We start from the raw sequence: 19728 nt of genomic DNA, 5'->3' as shown, positions 1-19728 counted from the left end.
CAGGCCGAAGCCCATATATCAAGGGCATTTGGGTCATTTAGTTCCTCTCAACAAAGCGCGGGAAAACGCTTTATCCCTCCCTCCCCCTTTCACTGCCTGAGCCTGAGGTTTTTCTGTCTTGAAATAATAATAATAATAAAAATCCTCTTTTTATTCACTAACTAGTAATAGGTTACTAGAGCAATTGAAAACACCACCGCGCGAAATGAATGGCGGAGATAACCGACGGCTGGACCGGCGAGACCTTTGGAGATCGAAGAAGCAGAAGCTGATCCGCAGCGCAGAAGAGGAGCTCGAGTCCAAGCTTGGCTTTGATCTCTTCACTGAAGGCGAAAAACGTCTCGGATGGTTACTTACTTTCGCTTCGGTAGTTCGACCTCTTCATCGTATTCAGCAATTGAATCAAATGAGATTAACATTTCTCACTATTACTTATACAAAAAAGGATCTCATTATTTTAAATTGCAGTCATCTTGGGAGGATTCGGATGCAGGAAAAGTATATAGTTGCGTCGATCTTTACTTTGTTTCTCAGGTAAAAATTAAAGTTCTCGTTCGTTGATGAAATTCATTTTGAAAATTGGTTCTGTTTTGGGAAATTATTCATTTTTTTTAAAATTTTAAATTGAAATGTAGGATGGTTCTTGTTTTAAGTCGAAGTTCAAATTCCGTCCTTACTTTTACGCAGCTGCAAAGGTACATTTTCTATATATGTTTATTCTCTTTCTAATTTTGTTTTTCCATGAACTATTAAGTTGATGCTAATTCTTTGATGATAATGATGAGTGATTGTCTTATGACAGAACAAAGCAGAAATGGATGTGGAATCCTATTTGAGACGACGTTATGAAACTCAAATTGCAGGGATTGAAATTGTGGAGAAGGAAGATCTTGATCTTGTGAGCTACTTTATCGCCTGTACTTTGAAATTGGCTTCATAATTAAAACTAGTCCTTAATATCAAAATATAATGTTGTCTGAGCAGTGGATTTGCTAAAGAGAGCATTTGGTTTTGTTATATTTTGATTTCTTTGTTGGTTAATCTGATTTCGTTATCTCATTTGTTGTTCTAGTTGTGGGTAGAGTTAATGATGGAAGAATTAGATGCCCTGCCCTTTTCGATTGCTCTCCTCAAATTTTCACCTTTTTGAATTATGTTGTACTGTCGTAATTTGTGGCTTTTATCTGGTGCAAGCACATTGCTATTATATTGTTTAATACTTTCCCATAATTTGAATTCATTTATTCATATAATTGACATATTGGTACCTCAATATACTTTTTCTAGCTGTTTATTTTAATGTATCTTATCTGGTTATTGGAATTGCTAAATATTTTGTGAATCATCATGGTTATTCATGGTTGATTTGGATAGCTTTCATTACATTTGTGTTTCTCCAAACAAACAGTTCTGATTGCTTCATATGCTTATGGACAGAAAAACCATTTGTCTGGTCTACACAAACGTTATTTAAAAATATCTTTTGATACTGTTCAACAATTGATGGATGTGAAGAGAGATCTAGTGCATGTTGTTGAAAGAAACCGGACAAAATTTGATGCTGCTGAAGCATACGAGTCGATATTAATGGGGAATAGGTAAGGTTCTATGGTCCTTTGGCAAGTTCAGCTTGGCTTTTAGTGCAGGTCTATTCATTAATGGAATAGTACCTATCTTTCTTTTGGCAGTTCATAGTTTGAATTCCATTCATCAAGTACTTATTAGATGGTAATTCCATGTGTGTTCTGAGCATAATCTGGCTTATCTTGCAGAGAACAAAGGCCACTAGATCTTTTAGATCTTCTAGTTGATCTCCGTGAATATGATGTTCCTTACCATGTTCGTTTTGCCATTGACAATGGTAATTTCTTCCTTTATTCTTCGGATCTTGTAACTTGTTATTATTTCCGTAGTTGTATTACACTTGACTTTTCTAACTCTGAGGACTTGATGGAGCACAGATGTGAGATGTGGCCAGTGGTACGATGTAAGTGTTTCTAGTACTGGAGTCATGCTAGAGAAGAGAACTGATCTTTTGCAACGTGCTGAAGTGCGTGTCTGTGCATTTGATATTGAGACGACAAAGCTTCCTTTGAAATTTCCAGATGCCGAGTATGATTCAATAATGATGATATCATACATGGTTGACGGACAAGGTTACTTGATTATTAACAGAGAGGTATATATGATGTATTTTTATTACTTCATTCATTTATTCAAAGATCGTGATTTATTTGTATCTGTATTTGGCCCCAAAGGTTTCCTGAGTCATGTTTGTAATATGTACTATTGGGTTGTTTGTATTCATCAATAATTTATGGTTAATTGTATGTGTTTCTGTTAGTCATCTACTGCCGTTGCGTAATTTTGCAGTTTCCAGTTTGTTATCTATTTTCCATTAGTTGGAACCACACTAAACGTGTTGCCAGAAATAGTATTCTAACCAAGCTTTTCCTTTCAACTTAGTACCTGATTTTTCACTTGTCCGCAGTGTGTAGGGCAAGACATAGAGGGCTTAGAGTATACTCCTAAACCAGAATTTCAAGGATTTTTCAAAGTCACAAATGTGAAAAATGAGGTAGCAGAAGTTGCATACACATTCTTCTGATGGGGGCTTCATGATGCTGATACTGGTTTTCCTTAACTATTTATTTTGATGTTTCTTGCAGATAGAACTTCTACGGCAGTGGTTTACCCACATGCAAGAGGTCAAGCCTGGTATTTTTGTTACATACAATGGTGATTATTTTGACTGGCCATTCATAGAAAAAAGAGCTGCTTATCATGGATTTAGAATGAGTGATGTATGTATTCTCAACTTCAGTTCATTTACTCCATTAAAGAATTGTGCTTTATTTGTCACCTTTTTTGGTGATTTTGCAGGAAATAGGGTTTCGATGTGATGAAAATCAGGGGGAATGTCGAGCCAAATTTGCTTGTCATTTGGATTGTTTTGCTTGGGTCAAACGTGATAGTTATCTTCCTCAGGGGAGCCACGGCCTGAAGGTGCATACACGCAAACTGAGTTATTTTGTTTGTTATATTTAGTTTGTATTCTGCAATAATTCTTTTTGTTGAACTGAAGGTACTTATATCTATGTCTCTGTATTAATAACGACATCCTCACTAGTTTTCTCAAGGAATAAAATGGCTAAAATAGAAGCATGCTGCCTCGTACTGATAGTGCTATTTTATTTATTCAACCAATAATTATGATCTACTTAATGTCCATGCCTTGGTGAGAGATACGGGTAATGCTACAATGTTATCACAGCATGTCCAGGTTTTGACTACATTATTTTCTAGATACAATGAATTTAATTGTATGCATAACTATTAGTGCTTAAACTTTCACATCATACATTCAGTCCTGAAATTAGAGTTATGTTTAACATTTAAGGCAGTTGGGTAATTGATTTGCAGGAGAAAAATAATATTTCTTAGTCATGTTAAGAAATACCATGATTTTCTGAAACAAAATGCATTGAGTTTAGTTTTGTTGGGTAGAAGTAATCAACTAAATATTTATGTTCTAAGGAATGCCAAAAGCATTAAAGCTCCAGAATTTTTTGTACTTTGAGCAATGAAATATAAATTTATTAGTCATTCTAAAGTTTAATTTAGGTAGAATGATTTTTTATTTGCAATTAAACTGATCTTATATGTTTCATGACACTTGAGATGGTTAACTTTCTTGTGTTAATATGTTAGGCTGTTACGAAGGCAAAGCTGGGTTATGATCCACTAGAGGTGAATCCAGAGGATATGGTTCGATTTGCAAAGGAAAAGCCCCAGGTATAACTGGCTAAAAAATGAATCCGTTTTCTTTCCTGTTTTGGTTTATACAAGTGAAGATGGTTTAGAAGTGATGTAGGAATTGTTGAAGAGTAGAATAGGAGTACTTACAGATATTCATTTATCTGCTTGCTATGAATTTGATTAGTTCTTGCAAATTGCTATGATGTGGGTCTAGTAATATATGATATTGATATTAATGATATGTCCTGTCATTCATCAAGCTTTTAGCAAACATCTTTAAGGCACAGAATTTTGCCTACCCTGCATGTCTTTCTAGAGCTTTTCTCACTAAATTTCTGTTTGGATTGCTGGCAATATTATGACAGATGATGGCCTCCTATTCTGTTTCTGATGCTGTTGCAACTTATTACTTGTATATGACCTATGTTCATCCCTTTATTTTCTCTCTGGCAACTATTATTCCCATGTCACCTGACGAGGTTTTGCGCAAAGGAAGTGGGACACTTTGCGAAATGCTTCTGATGGTTCAGGTAGTTTTAGTGAACATTTTTACTGAACTTTGTTGCTTCTTCACTGAACAAAATTGTTTTTATTTGTTTTTCAGAATTTTAATATGATATTGCATTTTCACAGGCCTACAAGGCAAATGTTATCTGCCCTAACAAACACCAATCGGATGCTGAGAAGTTCTATAAGAATCACCTTCTTGAGAGTGAGACCTATATAGGTGGCCATGTGGAATGCCTTGAAAGTGGTGTTTTCAGATCTGATCTTCCAACTAGCTTTAAACTTGACCCATCTGGCTATGAGGTATGTTGTTTTCAAGGGTCTTCTATTCTTCTATTGTTGACCATAGTACCTTTGAATTAGTTGTATATAGTGTAGGAACAGGCTTGACAGGTTTATGCTAAGATTTTTCTGGCTCTATAGTACAATGGCTTGGCAGAAGTCGTCTTTATTCATCTACACATTAAGTCTATATGGCATCTAATATGTGTTCATTTTGCTAGCTTCAACAATCAAATACCGCTTTAGGTATTGGCAGATTGTATCACTCATTTTAATATATTCAACAGATTATTGTTATGAACTACTGAGTGGCTGCTATGGTTTTTCTTTTTGCTGGCCAGAGTTGTTCTGTAGTTGAATATTTGCTATTTCAGTCTATTTAGATCAGGGTTATGCAATTAGATTTTACATTATACCTGTAAAATAATAATGGAAACTCATAGACTTGAAATTGTTGGAAGTTATAAGAACACAGAGAAATGCATTTCTTTTAATATTTTTAACCAAATTGTTGTGTCCTTGATACATCATGAAATCTGGTGGAAAATAATGTTGATATATCATGGTTCTTTTTTTTTTGTTCAAAGTATTATTGGTTTACCATCATCTAACCAAATAAAGATTGGGGAGAAAACCATCGAGACCTGTTTGTTTTTCTTAATGTTCATATTTGTGTTTGACAGAAGTTTTCAATAAATGAGTTTGTGTTGAAACTTGAAATTCAAAATGGGTAACACATATCTCATATAGGTGAAAACAAACATTGTTGCCCATCTTCTGTTTGAAAGAAGTGCTTATTTCTATCTTTGATGCCATGTGCTTGAGTTGGTGTGCATTATGTTATCTTTTGGAAAATCTTAGTGTGGATGCACTAACATAATCTGCACCATTTAATTGTCATATCCTCGAGTGCATGGATTCTTGGTACCTGAGATGTAAACTTTATTAACTTTATTGGCTAACATTTGCTACTTTGAATCCAGCAACTGATCAGTAATCTTGACCGAGATCTACAGTATGCTATTAGAGTTGAGGGAAAGATGGACTTGGAGTCAGTCTTGAACTACGACGAAGTAAAGAATGAAATAATGGAAAAGGTGAAGATATTTTGTTGGTTGAGCTTGATGTCCATGTGTCTGATTGCTGCCTTGATACTTGTGCTGCAATTTCCAACTTATTTGCTTAAAATTATTCTTCCTTGCTGTTTCTTTGAAGTTAACTTACATGTATTTTCTAGGTCATCTTTTTATTTATAATCATGCATGCTGTCAAATTTGGTAAACTGATTTTTTTATATACTTCTATCCAAGGATTCACTCTTCTCATTAGGTGCATTGGCTTCTTTTCTAAATTTTTTTCTGACGATTTTAAGGCTTGCAATTTATACTTATCATATCATTTGAGTAAGAAAATTTTATTTATCTATTATTTCTTTTGATGCAGCTTGTGAAGTTACGAGATGAACCTATCCATGAAGAATGCCCTCTCATTTATCATTTAGATGTTGCTGCAATGTACCCGAATATTATTTTGACAAACAGGCTTCAGGTTTGCTACTGATAAATTGCTTTTGGTGCATTGTGATGACAATGTCAATGATTTTGATTAATTTCAAGGATTACTTGTTACTGAGTTTCAATTTTGGTAGCATGAAAATAATTGACTAGTGCATACCTATGAGCTATTTGGTGGCATGACATTAGAATATAGATAGCAAAAACATGCTGATCTACAGTCTTTAATGGTTGAACTAAACACTGTGTGCTTACACAAGTCATTTTTTTAGTACTAGGTGCTTCTGATCTGACAGTGTTCTCATTTCATTTAAGGATCTTTATCCTTTAGAAGTTTCTTGTTAACTAACAAGCAATGAGGTGTTTCTTTTTGAATTCCAGCCACCATCAATAGTTACAGATGAGGTCTGTACTGCATGTGATTTCAATCGTCCGGACAAGACTTGCCTCCGGAAACTTGAATGGGTTTGGCGTGGGGAGATATTCATGGCAAAGAAAAGGTTTGCTTCTCTTACTTTGCGGCTTTCTGTTTGTACAATTACCAAAATTTAACTGACATCTGTACATGAACATCATTCTCAATGTTTTCAGTGATTATTACCACCTGAAGAAGCAAATCGAGTCTGAACTTTTTGATGGTACTGATAATCAGTTGTCAAAATCTTTTCTTGACCTGCCTAAACTGGAGCAGCAGTCCAGGCTGAAAGACCGATTGAAGAAATACTGTCAGAAGGTAAGATAAGGGTTGTTTTTAGTAAGCATGTTTGCTTGAGTAATAGTTCACATAATGGGATTTGGTATCTTCTATAGGTTTACAGACGGGTATTGGACAAGCCAGTCACTGAACTTCGAGAAGCAGGGATCTGTATGCGTGAAAACCCTTTTTACGTTGACACAGTTCGCAGGTAAGCTATTATATTTCCTGTCTTACATTTCATATGCTAAATTTTACCACTAAATAATCATTTCTATTTTGTTAGTAGCATAATCTATGTTGATATATAGTGCTTCTCATCATGGATGGATTATAATTGCTGTAAAAGAGCATCGGTGATTATTATTTAGATGTTCTTCTAATGACAAGAAGTTGAGTTATTAAAGTGACCTTGAGTAAATTGGTTTCTTACTAAATCATATTTTCTTTAACCTTATTCAAGCTTTCGAGATAGAAGGTATGAATACAAAGGACTGAATAAAGTTTGGAAAGGGAAGCTGTCTGAAGCCAAGGCTGGTGGAAACCCTATGAAGATCCAAGAAGCACAAGTATGCTAAATGTTCTTCATTTTGTCTACCATTATAGTCGACTCGCAATAATCAAATAAACTTCTTATGGTTTTTCCTTTTCTTCTCAATATTTTTCAGGACATGGTAGTGCTTTATGATTCCTTACAACTTGCCCATAAGTGTATTCTGAACTCATTCTATGGATATGTCATGCGCAAGTAAGTTGTGACTTCACTTTCTTTTCTTTATTTTGGGTGGGGTGTGGGTAGGCTTCAAAGCTTGTATTTACTTATAAATTCCCACAATTTGAACTTGGTTGTCTACTTGTTCTGTACATATCTTCCTTTTTTAGTATAAAAAAATAGAACATATCTTTCATGCTTAGAGTAATGTTCTAAATATGTCTGCTGCAGAGGTGCGAGATGGTACTCAATGGAAATGGCTGGTGTAGTTACATATACTGGTGCTAAAATCATTCAGAATGCTCGCTTACTTGTTGAAAAAATTGGGAAACCACTTGAATTAGACACAGATGGTATCTGGTGTGCGCTTCCTGGGTCTTTTCCAGAAAATTTTACTTTTAAAACTAAGTAAGCTATATTCATGACCTATTTGCATATGTGCTCTGAAGTTGGGACTTGTGACTGATTTCTGAGTACTTTTTCATTGTATTTAAAGTTGAAATGAAATATGATTCTAGATTTCATATTTGGAGAGAATATGTTGCTTTTTTTTCATGATTTATTTAAAGATTCTGATAATCTGTACAATATGTCTGTCAGTGACTTGAAGAAGAAGCTGACTATCTCTTATCCATGTGTTATGCTTAATGTTGATGTGGCAAGAAATAATACAAATGATCAGTACCAGGTTTTCATGGAACTTTGTTCTAATCTATGTTCGAATTGTTTTCTTCCAAATGCATTTGATAAATTCTTTTGGAAGTTTTGGTATTTTGAAAGACTTGTTTTTGTTCAACTTTCTAAGCTACGTTTTTTTGACAGACACTTGTGAATCCTGTCAATAAAATATACACAATTCATAGTGAATGCTCAATTGAATTTGAAGTAGATGGCCCATACAAGGTAATACTGAAAACTAAGTTGTTATTGAATGCTAAATTTCGCATTCCTTTTTTGAGGGCTCAAATTGGTTATGGGATTTAGGCAATGATTATACCTGCGTCTAAGGAAGAAGGAATATTAATCAAGAAAAGATATGCTGTTTTTAATGATGATGGAACCCTTGCGGAACTGAAAGGTTTTGAGATAAAGCGTAGAGGTGAGCTGAAACTCATCAAAGTTTTCCAGGTACCCACTCTCTTCGATATACCCTGTTTACAGTATGCATCTTGAGATGGTTTTTGCCAATATAACAAAGCTAATGCTTTGACCTTTGGGGTTATGAATTTTGGGATATTGAGTTCTTGCGCTCCATAATATTACATTAATTTTTGGTGCAGTGCGTGGCATATGTGTGTGCACATATTGTTAAAGACAATTCTATGTGATTTCTGTAATCAGCTTATGATAAAAGAGAATTTTCAGTTCTTTGTATTTGAATGCTTTAGGTCTTAAAAATTTGATAAAAGTTGTCTTCCATTGTTTGTTTAGCTTCAATACATTCCCAACAAGGAACAAAGTTAAAAATTGTTTTCGTTCTTCAACTGTTTGCATTATGTTATTATTGTATGTACCACAATTTTCATATTTCAGGATTAGGACTTCTCTCCTCCACATTTGGCATTTTCTAGACATGAAATACTTTCTCTTTTGCAGGCAGAGCTTTTTGATAAGTTCCTTAATGGATCCACCTTAGAGGAATGCTACTCAGCTGTCGCTGTTGTTGCAAACCGCTGGCTTGATCTTCTTGATGTATGAAATTAAGCTCCTAAAATTCGGTCTTCCATCATCATTTTTGTGCTTTTTACCTGTGTAATTTATATATATAAATTTAATGTGGACCAAGCAACTTGTTTTATTTAAAATATTTTCTTTTTGTTATCTCACAGAGTCAAGGAAAGGATATTGCAGATAGTGAGTTATTGGATTACATATCGGAATCTAGCACAATGAGCAAGTCTTTAGCAGATTATGGTGAACAAAAGTCATGTGCAGTGACCACAGCAAGGCGTCTTGCTGATTTTCTTGGTGATGCTATGGTTAAAGATAAAGGACTGCACTGCCAGTATATAGTGGCATGTGAACCAAGAGTAAGTTCTATTATTTAATAGTTGATAATGTGATGAATCTTTTCTTGTGTATTTAATCTATATAATTCTGTAAAAGTACCAATGTCAAAACTTCAACCATATGATCATGCTTAATTTGGAAGTGGAGGAACAATCAGAGCTGGTTTACAATGTTGAAAGAAACACAGGAATATAAGAAGAGAGTCGTTACTTGGATGCCTTTTTTTTTCTTGATGCTGCCATATCATGAGAATTCTTGTTTCATACCAGCCAAAAGTTTCAAACGTTCATGCTAACCAAGCAGGCTCTTACCTTGTATTTGAAAGTCTTATCGGTAGCTGCTTTTCCATGAAAAACCAACCATAAACCAACATTACTGCAAAATTGTTAAGATACATTTCATTTTCTCCTATTCTAGAAAGCTTGTTGCAATCTTTCAGAAGCCATATTGATCCAAATACTCAACTAATTCAGTTCTGACTTCCATTAAGGAATTCGCGTGCATGCAACTAGTTTATTAAGATGTAGGGGGTCTGACATTTTCTTCTGACATTCTTACTCTTAGGTCTTTAACTGTCTTGGAAATAGTCAACACCATGACCTTGGCATTTCAATTTTTTTCTTTTTCTCTGGAATGTTATGTTTTGAAGATTTCATAATTATAATGTGAGCAGGGTACACCTGTTAGTGAACGTGCTATTCCTGTTGCAATATTTGAAACTGATCCTGGTTAGTTCTGTTATTTTTAACTTCAATTGGTTTTTCTCTTTTTAGTAGAATAAATGGAATAACTAACTGCTTCTAATCAGAAATAATGAAGTTCTATCTACGCAAGTGGTGCAAAACTTCTTCAGATGTTGGCATACGTTCTATTGTTGATTGGTTGTATTACAAGCAACGGCTTAGCTCGGCAATTCAGAAAATTATCACTATACCTGCCGCAATGCAAAAGGTTCCATTGTTTGTTTAACATCACTTATCATAATAATCTCTCCTTTTGTCACCTGCTAAAATTAGTTGGATTTGTTAGGTTACAAATCCTGTCCCAAGGGTCGCTCATCCTGATTGGCTTCATAAAAGGGTTCGTGAGAAGGAGGATAAATTCCGTCAAAGAAAGTTGGTTGATATCTTTGGCTCATCAGTTAGAAATGATACAGTGAAAAAGGCAAATGATGCTGTTCTCACCACAGATGTGGTTGGAGATCTAGAAGACTTCCAAAACAAAAGGGGTTCTAAGAAAGGACCTGTACCAATTGTTCGTAGTTATGAAATGAATAAGGATCAAGGTCCAATCGAGGCAGCCATCCAAGGCAATACTATGCAACGCCAAACTGATCATAGAGGAAGTGAGCAAAATTTGTCGTCAATATTGCAGCCAAATGTTCAATCCACTGAAAATATTGACAGAAATGTTGACTATCAAGGATGGCTTGAACTGAAGAAGAGGAAATGGAAGGACAATCTGGAAAGGAGGAAGAGGCAAAGGTAGTTTTGTTGTTGCTTATGGATATAGTCTATTTTAATAATTCCATAGAGCTGCTGTGTGCAATTGGTATTTATTGGAGGAAATTGTTCATGCATATAATGGTTACATCACACATCTTTTCTTATTATGCACTTCCATTAAAAGAGACTTTTTTTCAGATACTAAAACTTTTCTAATGCAAAGTCGGTGCAATGGAGATGCATGCTTGTTGCTTCTTCTATCTATAAGGGCTGAATTCTATGGTTTAACCAAAACTTTCATTTAGTAACACATTTTTCTCTGATAATGTATATGGAAAGGTACATCATTGTTTTTTGACGTGTTTAATTTAAGCAAATTCATAATTCTAGTTGTCAGTTGGATGTTACAGACCAAACTTTTTTAATGCAATCTTGTTGAATAACTCTCAAGCACACACCCTAGTTTTAGTTGTCTTTTGTTCGGGCTTGTGGTGATTCTAGTTTATGTATCAAAAAATGTTTTAATGTCATATATTTTTTAAAATGTCATTTTCTTCGGTAGGTTGAGTAATCTAAGGACATCAAATCACGTCAGTCACAATTCTGAAATGCTGGGTGCCATGGAAAACCATAAAGATGCCTCTGGAAGAACTGGTGTTGGTTCATATTTTAGAAGACATGAAGTATCTCTAACAAATTCCTATTGGCAGGTAGTTTAGTTTTCTTTCATGGCGAAATGTGGGTGGAATGCACTTGATCACTTTATCTTCTTTTATGTTTCAGATTATGCAGCTAGTTCCAGGTTCACAGAATGGTCAATTTTTGGCTTGGGTTGTTGTTGAAGGAATTATGCTTAAGGTTCCTATAACTGTTCCAAGAGTGTTCTATTTGAACTCTAAAGCAACTATATCAGAAAATTTTCCTGGAAGACGGGTAAACAAGATTCTGCCTCATGGAAGGCAGAGCTATAACCTATTTGAGGCAAGTATTTTGGCATTTCCATATTTAGTGCTAGATCCTGCCTCTATTTATTTTACATCCATGAAAGTTTTGAGATTTTCTTTTTCTGCTCTTTTATTTGGATTTAATAGGTTATAATTGATGAAGACCAGTTTAGGAGGGAGAGCAAGAAGCTTGCTGCTCTTCTTGCTGATCCAGAAATTGAGGTGAGCATACTATGTCCTTATGTCCTTGTATATCAATCGTTTTGAGACACAATGCACACATATAGATATATCAATGGTTTGACTTTTTTCTAGATAAAGCTTATTATGTTGTTAATAAGTTGGTAGTTTTCATTTGGTTAGCGGAATTTGACTTCATGCTGTACTTGAACTTCTTATTTAGTGATAAAAGTCCATTTTTCATTGTGTTATCTTAATTTGTTTCCTTTTAACCAATCAATAACTTGTTGAAATGTATATTATCTGTTGTAGCTAATATTGTTTCATGTTCTTGCTTATAAAGGAAGCTTAAGGTGCCTGTTGTCTTGTTTAAGCATCACTATTCTCACACCACCTTCCCAGAAAATAGACAAGAATTAACAACACCTGGAAAAAATTGGCCAAATCCAAATGGTTTCTACCAATGAAACATGCAATCTATTTTAGTCCATAGGTAGAATACTTCCAATGTATTTTGTGACTTTTATAGGTTATGACTATGTTCCTTGGATAATACTGCTCCTTCCCTTGCAAAGACCTTGTTGATTTTCATACACATTATGCTTTTATGCGCAACTAGGCTATGGTAAACTTGAAGAGTAATTTAACTGAACATCAATGAGTATGTTACTATTGAGAATCTAGTTAGCAATGGATAGTGATATATTATATTATAAGATTTTATATGCGTGTCTAGCATTGTGATTTTGTCAGAAGGACCTTAAGGTATGATAATGATTTTCTATCTTAACAAAAACTTATAAAGAAACCTTTTGTTAGGCAAAGATGTTCTTAAAACAGTTTTCATAGTTCCCTTCCAGTTCTTTTCTGATTCATAGTGAACGAAGTTGTTTATGAATTAATTTCCAAGTCCTGATGGAAAAGTGATGTAGGTTATGAGTTGGTTTGTCAGTTCTTCCAGTTGCATGGAACCAATAAATAAAAAAGTACATGAACCTTTCTTCTTTGAAACTTCATCTAAGAGAAGAATTGAAAGTAAATCATAATATTTTTGCCCTTGAAACCTGTTATCCTTATGTCATAAGGCTGAACCAACAATAAGTTAGTTGTTGCTTGAATTTTATTTGTACTCTTATAATCTTAAGTATGTTTGTTTGTGGATGCCTAGTTAAATGGATTAATTATCTTAATCTCTAATTGATAAGAATGCGTCTTTTGATCAGGGAATTTATGAAAGAAAGATTCCGCTGGAGTTTAATGCTATTCTCCAGCTTGGTTGTGTTTGTAAAGTAGATAAGACAGCCAAGAAACGAAATGCCCAGGATGGTTGGAGACTGAGTGAACTGCATATGAAGACTACAACTGAATGTGCTTATCTGGAGCAGGCAATCCCTTTCTTTTACTTGTATCATAGGTAATTACAGTTCCTTGTTTCTTGGAATGAGGCTTTACTGTAAGAAGTTGAAATGTTGCTTTAGTAATTTGTACTAATGGTTTAGTACTTTTACTTTGACCGTGACATGCCTTGTTAATTCTACTTATTCCAAAAGCATAAAATTCACTATTTTTTAAAGTTTAAGCATCTGGAGGCAAAATAATAATGTATAAGCAGAAGATGTAAAAAATTTTCTAGATCATATACATTATATCATAAATCTTGATGCCAAACAATACCTTGTCAGATCACTATTTCCCTTATTATTTCGATTTGCAGAACATTTTATCCCTTGTATTAAAAGCTACCTGCTGGTTTAAACAGAGAAAACTTGCAATAATGATGCTCTCAAAGTGGCACTAAACCAATTGTTTCTTCATGCACATGAATATACCTGCCCCTTTGTCTATGCATTATGTGGTGGATATTCTGACTTTTGCAGGCAGGCATCTCTGAGTGATAGTTTGCCAATTCAACCAACTTTTCAATTTAAAATTCTTTTATTCTATGATTTTGGACAGTCTATAGTTGAACCTTTAATTAGGAAAAATCCAATATCAAATGGTCTCGAGCTTCCTTTTCATTCTTGATGTTGTCTTTTCATGGAAAAGAAGAATTGCAAGTGCTACATTGCTGATTTTGATTTGCTTTTTGCTTCAGTATTTGTGAAGGCCGTGCCATATATGCTGCTTATTTTTCTTCATCAGGAACAGTGTTTGTGGTGGTAGTTAATCCTCACCATGAAAGTGAAAGTATATCTCCATTTATCCTTGAGAAATATTTTCGTGAAGCTTGCCTGGCATTGTCTATTGAACCACCAGCTCGTAATGGTATTTCTTTCAAGGCAAGTTTATATTTCTTTATTGTAGCTTTCCTGATTTATTCTTGTCTATATTGTCTGTTATCTTTATGTTATTCTTGTATTTACTTATCTCAGGTGAACTATGTTGAACATGTCAAGGATGCTGAAAAAAATTTACAAAGAGCTATAAGTGAACACAGGTTTTACTTCATACTAATTATGTTTTTATCCAAGATTTTTGTAACAATTATTACAATTTTTGTATATTAAAGTATTTTTTCCCTATAGGTTTTATATACATGCATATGTGTGTATAACTGTCTTTATCGTAATAGCAACATCTGAAGTATTTCTGGGGATACCAGGAATTAGGGTTCCTGAATCATGATATGAACTCTTACTTCCTTTTGTTACATCAAGTTATTAAGTATATTTTAGAATTTGAGCATTTATTATTAAATCTGGTAAATTTGAGATTTTGTTAGGGAGTTGGGGAATCTAGAATCTCTTTTGTTTGAAAAACACAACTGAAAATTAAAAGAAAATTCAACTACAAATCTAATTTTCTATAATCCCATAGATCTTACCTGGTTAACTTTTAGGATATTTGTTAAAAGGAGAAAAGGATGGTGAGTTAATTAAGTTGAGCCTTTCCCATGGCAACTATTAAAAACTTATTTGAAATGCAAGACAACCAATTAGAAATGTCACGAAATCCCCTGCTCTTGGGGGATGTCCCCAGCCTGAGGAACACGTACTAGGGTGAAAGTGCGGCTTGTTTAGGTCATGGGCTGAGAAAAGAAACAAAATTCAGTATCAAAGATCAGTACCTGTGAATAGAATGAGGTTCATCTTGTTTAGCTAAGAGGTTATCATCTTGTGCACAATCATTGTCTGGTTTTACTTATTTCTTTTGTTTACACAAGCCTGCATCAATTTACCTATGTTGCATGACAGGCATGAACATCAAGGACCTATTCTTGCTGTCATTGAATGCCCAAATACTCAAATGATGAAGTCAGGTATACAAGCTCTAGAAGATTTCCCTTGTGTGAGCATACCTTCCAATGCTCGTGATAATGATTATCAGGTAGCTGAGCTGTGGTTTAATAGATACTTGATTCACATATTTTTATTTGCAGTTACTAATGGAGTGACATTGTTTGTCTAAACTCATTTTTTTGCTTAATTTTCTTGTTCGATAAAGCTTCTTGTATGGCAACAAACAGCAGCAAAAATTGGAATGCAGCGGTGTTCTGCATCATCTCAGTGGTTGAGTGAGAGGATCTCTCTCTCAAGATATGCGCATGTAATACTTTTACCTCCATGTCTACCTTATCTATTCCTAAATATCCTTGCTTGTTACTATGGATGCTAACTTTTAAATTTTGCTTGGACAGGTACCCTTGGGCAATTTTCAATCTGATTGGCTGTTATATACCGCAGATGTCTTCTATTCTAGAGCCTTGCGTGATCAGCAACAGGTTTTCCTATGGGTGCTCTTGATAGTTTAAATGTTTCAAGATTACTGGTTAATGCCTTAGGCAAACCAAAGCCTTTTCCATTTGTAATTTGTAATTTGCATTTTTCATAGCAGTTTTCTCATTGAAACAAAATCAAATATTGATTTTTAGGTACTCTGGATATCTGATGATGGTGTTCCTGACCTAGGAGGCATTGGTGAAGAAGATACATGTTTTGCTGATGAGGTTAGTTTGACTAATGTTTAAGCGTAGCAGGTTAATAATCTTTTCCTTTTGGGTGCTGTAATGAATATGGCAGTTTATTTTGACAGTTCTGGGAATAAATTTAATTCCTCTTGTAACCAGACAGTTGCTCCCTCTTATTTATTATGTTAATGTCAGTGCGTTTAAATTGTCTGGAATGCCAATTTCATTCAGTGAACTTACTTTTTGTCTACTTTCATTTAGGTCTGTCAACCTGTTATCACATACCCTGGAGCATACAGAAAAGTTTCCGTGGAGCTAAAGGTCTAGAATATCTATATTGTTTGCTTCCTTCTGCTTTTCTTTTTTCTTATATGTTGCACTGTGTGTTTTTATCTATATTAGTAGGGTGGTATAATCTGGTTGTTAACCAAGGTGATTGTGAATAAGCTAGTTTATTGTCTGTGTTCAGATTCATAACCTGGCTGTAGATGCTCTTCTTAAAAGTAACCAAATCAATGAAATGGAAGGAGGAGCTTTATTAGGATTTGACCAAGATGTGCATTCTGGAAATGAACAGTGTGGTTTTGATGAAGCTAATGCATCTGCTGCTGCATTTCGAGTCATGAAACAACTGATACAGAGGTGCCTTGCTGATGCAGTTTCCTCTGGAAATGTGTTTGCTGATGCAATACTGCAACATCTTTATCGGTGGCTTTGCAGGTAGTTTCTTATCTTCTTTCATTTTCCTTTCACCTTTGTTTTGGATGATTATATATTTCTCATTCTATATTACAGTCCTCAGTCAAAGCTTCATGATCCAGCTCTTCACCGCATACTACACAAGGTATGTACCATTTGGATACTGAGAATCTTTTTGTTCATCAGTAGAATATTTACTGGTTGAAAATTGGACTCAAATGTCACTCTCATCTGATGATCTTGATTTTGCTGTGCTTGATTAAGTGCTTTATAAATTTCTTCCAAAAGCAATACTAACTTGAGGCAATTTTCTGATGAATAAGTTTCTTTTTTTCTGTGTTAGCCTTAAGATAAGTTGCATTGAGCTTGTTACAATTAAAAAATCTGATTTTTTTAATAATTCTTCTGGTTTGTGATTTAGGTCTTATATGTCTGATTCGTTTCTAATATCTGCAGGTCATGCAAAAGGTGTTTGCTTTGCTGTTGGCCGAATTCCGCAAATTGGGTGCCACAATTATATTTGCAGACTTCTCCAAGGTTATCATTGACACAGGAAAATATGATATATCAGCAGCTAAAGCTTATTGTCATAGCTTGCTGAAAGCTCTGCAGAGTAGGTTGGTGTTTGCCTAAAAACTTCAGCTAGATCTTTCATTTTTTTTTTAAATTTTTGGTATGTATATTTATATATTTTAAATTTTTACTGTGGATTGGTAGAGAGCTATTTGAATGGATTGAACTTGAGCCGATTCACTTCTGGCATTCCTTGTTATTTATGGATCAGGTATGATTTCTTCTTATGGTTTAGTTATTTCATTACTGCAAAAGGGATTGCTGTACGCTGTAATAATATATAATTAGAGCTACAACTTCAGAAATTATATCTTGCGAATATAGCCTTAATGAAATTTCAATATCTTGATAGTCTCAAAACCCGATTAGTGTGAAACCTCCATTGAGTTTCACGTATTGGAGAATTACCAATCTGATTCCAAAGTGAAAGTCTATTGGGTGATGGAGTTGTCTGCCATGGCATGGGTGTCCTGTAACTAGCATTGCTCATGATCGCTGTATTTATGGTGCCTTCAGTCGTGTCACATTACTTTCCCATCACGATCCATAGTTCTAGAATAAAAATTTATCAATCAAACGGTTCAACTGGTTTTCAATCATATTGCACTAATAGCTGAGAATTTGAGATAATTTATGTTTATCTGTCTGCTCGTTCATGTAAACCTATGATAATGTTGCTTTACCTTTGATAGTATAACCATGGGGGAATCTTGGCGGAATCTCATGAAAATTCACAAGAAAAGTCAGAAGTGGATATTGTTTCTAACTGGAACATTGCTCAGTATTTACCTGAGAAGATTCAGGTATGCTGGCTTCTGTACCCATTTCCCCTCTATCTTAGATATTGAGTTTACTTCTCCCAGTGTAAAACAACATCATACGAACCTCAGTTGCATTTTGTACTTCACTTGATTATCTTCTGGACTTTTGGCAGGATCATTTTGTTTTAATTGTCTCCGAGTTTCTGCATACTCCCTGGAAATATGCACAGGAGCAAGCTGCAAATAGAACATCCTCTCTGGATGGCAGCTTATGCACTCCATCAATCACTATTACCGCTGCTGAGAATTTTGAAGCCCATATCGTACAATATCTCAAAGAGCAGGTAGGAATTGGGAATATAGTGGTTAAAGGTTATTTAATACCTTGACTTGTTGCCTGTGGATTCTCAATCAGATTAACTTGGGTGCATGCTTTACAGATTAGCTCCTACTTCACAGAAAAACTTCTAGGGATTGTTCGTGATATTGTGCTTCATATGAAAGGGTTGAACGGATCTGGAAAAGTTGGTCAACAGAGTGTGCATAATGTTCCTCACAAAGGAGATGCTGCGCTGGAGTTTATTAAGCATGTCTGTACTGTTCTGGCCCTTGACCATAGTATTCAGCACGATGTTCTGGTAATAGCACTTGCTAGTTAGCAGGCTTCTGCAATTTTTATTTGTGTTAATCAACTCGATCAATAATGTCATACAATAAGAAATTGTTTTGTTCATGGGTCCTTTATACAGGTATTAAGGAAGAATCTACTGAAATATGTACATGTCAAGGAGTTTGCTCCAGAAGCTGAGTTTCATGATCCATGTCCTTCTTTCATCTTACCCAATGTGATTTGCAGGTATTGAAATTGGCGCTAAATGTCTTTGTATTCGGTTAAACTCATCTAGATAAAGACTAATTAATTGCTTTTACCGGTTAATGTTAACTGGCAGTTGCTTGAGTTAATGTTTTGGATAGAAAGGTGTTAAATTTGTATTTCTTAGATAGCATCTGGCCTTCCTAATGAGAATGTGCACTTAGTCTTTACCATGAAATTTTTATTAAGGCTACGTGTTGAACATGCTTGAGAAGCTTCTGATATTGACTTAGATATCCAACATCTTATCAATATGCAAAAATCAATTTTACTGTCTTCGAAACTTGTTGCTGATTTTGCATAATCTTTTGGCAGCTACTGCAACGACTGTAGAGACCTGGATTTATGCCGGGACTCGGCTTTACTGGTTGACGAGTGGTGCTGTGCTGTCCCCCAGTGTGGGCAGCCTTATGATCGGGAGGTGATGGAGAATGCACTTTTGCAAATTGTACGACAAAGAGAAAGACTGTATCATCTACAGGATCTAGTGTGCTGTAGGTGCAGACAGGTGAAAGCAGCACATTTAGCGGAACAATGCGGGTGTGCAGGCTCTTTTAAATGCAAGGAAGATGTATCTGAGTTTCGCCGCAAAATGCAGATATTCTTGAACATAGCCATTCGTAAAAAGTTTCAACTCCTCCAGGAGTGTACTTCATGGATCTTACAAATCAACTAGCACTCAACCCTGAGTTCTTTTTAACATAAATCTTTGAAAATGTACATATATTATTATTAGATTTGTTTATTAAAAATGTATTGTACATGAAATGTATCATGCGTATGTCATAAGGTTCAATTTTCTCTATTAATGAAATTTTGCTAACGGTTCCAGAGTGACCATGCTTTTTATTACATCATTAAGTTCAA

The 19728-nt window shown here is 34.9% G+C and overlaps 1 protein-coding gene across 1 annotated transcript; it reads left to right on the top strand.

The window, feature by feature from the left end:
* Window positions 1-123: 123 nt before the first annotated feature.
* Window positions 124-19709, top strand: LOC105769294 (DNA polymerase epsilon catalytic subunit A). The gene is made up of 49 exons (XM_012589827.2): window positions 124-367; window positions 469-534; window positions 636-695; window positions 803-898; window positions 1438-1598; window positions 1773-1861; window positions 1962-2179; window positions 2492-2578; window positions 2670-2804; window positions 2884-3006; window positions 3712-3795; window positions 4125-4289; window positions 4393-4569; window positions 5532-5645; window positions 5992-6096; window positions 6444-6562; window positions 6654-6795; window positions 6873-6967; window positions 7220-7325; window positions 7425-7504; window positions 7700-7876; window positions 8069-8156; window positions 8291-8371; window positions 8453-8596; window positions 9065-9160; window positions 9298-9498; window positions 10152-10206; window positions 10287-10429; window positions 10508-10962; window positions 11486-11633; window positions 11707-11904; window positions 12015-12089; window positions 13271-13461; window positions 14143-14326; window positions 14420-14484; window positions 15242-15374; window positions 15492-15593; window positions 15685-15768; window positions 15919-15993; window positions 16216-16275; window positions 16424-16674; window positions 16750-16798; window positions 17110-17270; window positions 17371-17437; window positions 17919-18029; window positions 18161-18331; window positions 18428-18625; window positions 18737-18843; window positions 19177-19709. Exons 1-49 carry the CDS (start codon window positions 206-208, stop codon window positions 19535-19537), a joined length of 6615 nt encoding a protein of 2204 aa, XP_012445281.1. The 5' UTR covers window positions 124-205; the 3' UTR covers window positions 19538-19709.
* The last annotated feature ends 19 nt before the right edge of the window (window positions 19710-19728 follow it).

Source organism: Gossypium raimondii, chromosome 5 (genome assembly GCF_025698545.1).
Source record: "Gossypium raimondii isolate GPD5lz chromosome 5, ASM2569854v1, whole genome shotgun sequence".
Taxonomy (NCBI): Eukaryota; Viridiplantae; Streptophyta; class Magnoliopsida; order Malvales; family Malvaceae; genus Gossypium; species Gossypium raimondii.
Note: the sequence above shows the minus strand (reverse complement) of the source record. Positions and strands in the feature narration are given on the sequence as shown.

Coding starts and splice junctions, on each gene's coding strand:
- LOC105769294 (XM_012589827.2), top strand. CDS start 206: ATGAATGGCGGAGATAACCGACGGCTGGACCGGCGAGACCTTTGGAGA. Junction 6,097..6,443: donor TTTTGACAAACAGGCTTCAG/GTTTGCTACTGA, acceptor TTTGAATTCCAG/CCACCATCAATAGTTACAGA. Junction 6,968..7,219: donor TACGTTGACACAGTTCGCAG/GTAAGCTATTAT, acceptor ACCTTATTCAAG/CTTTCGAGATAGAAGGTATG.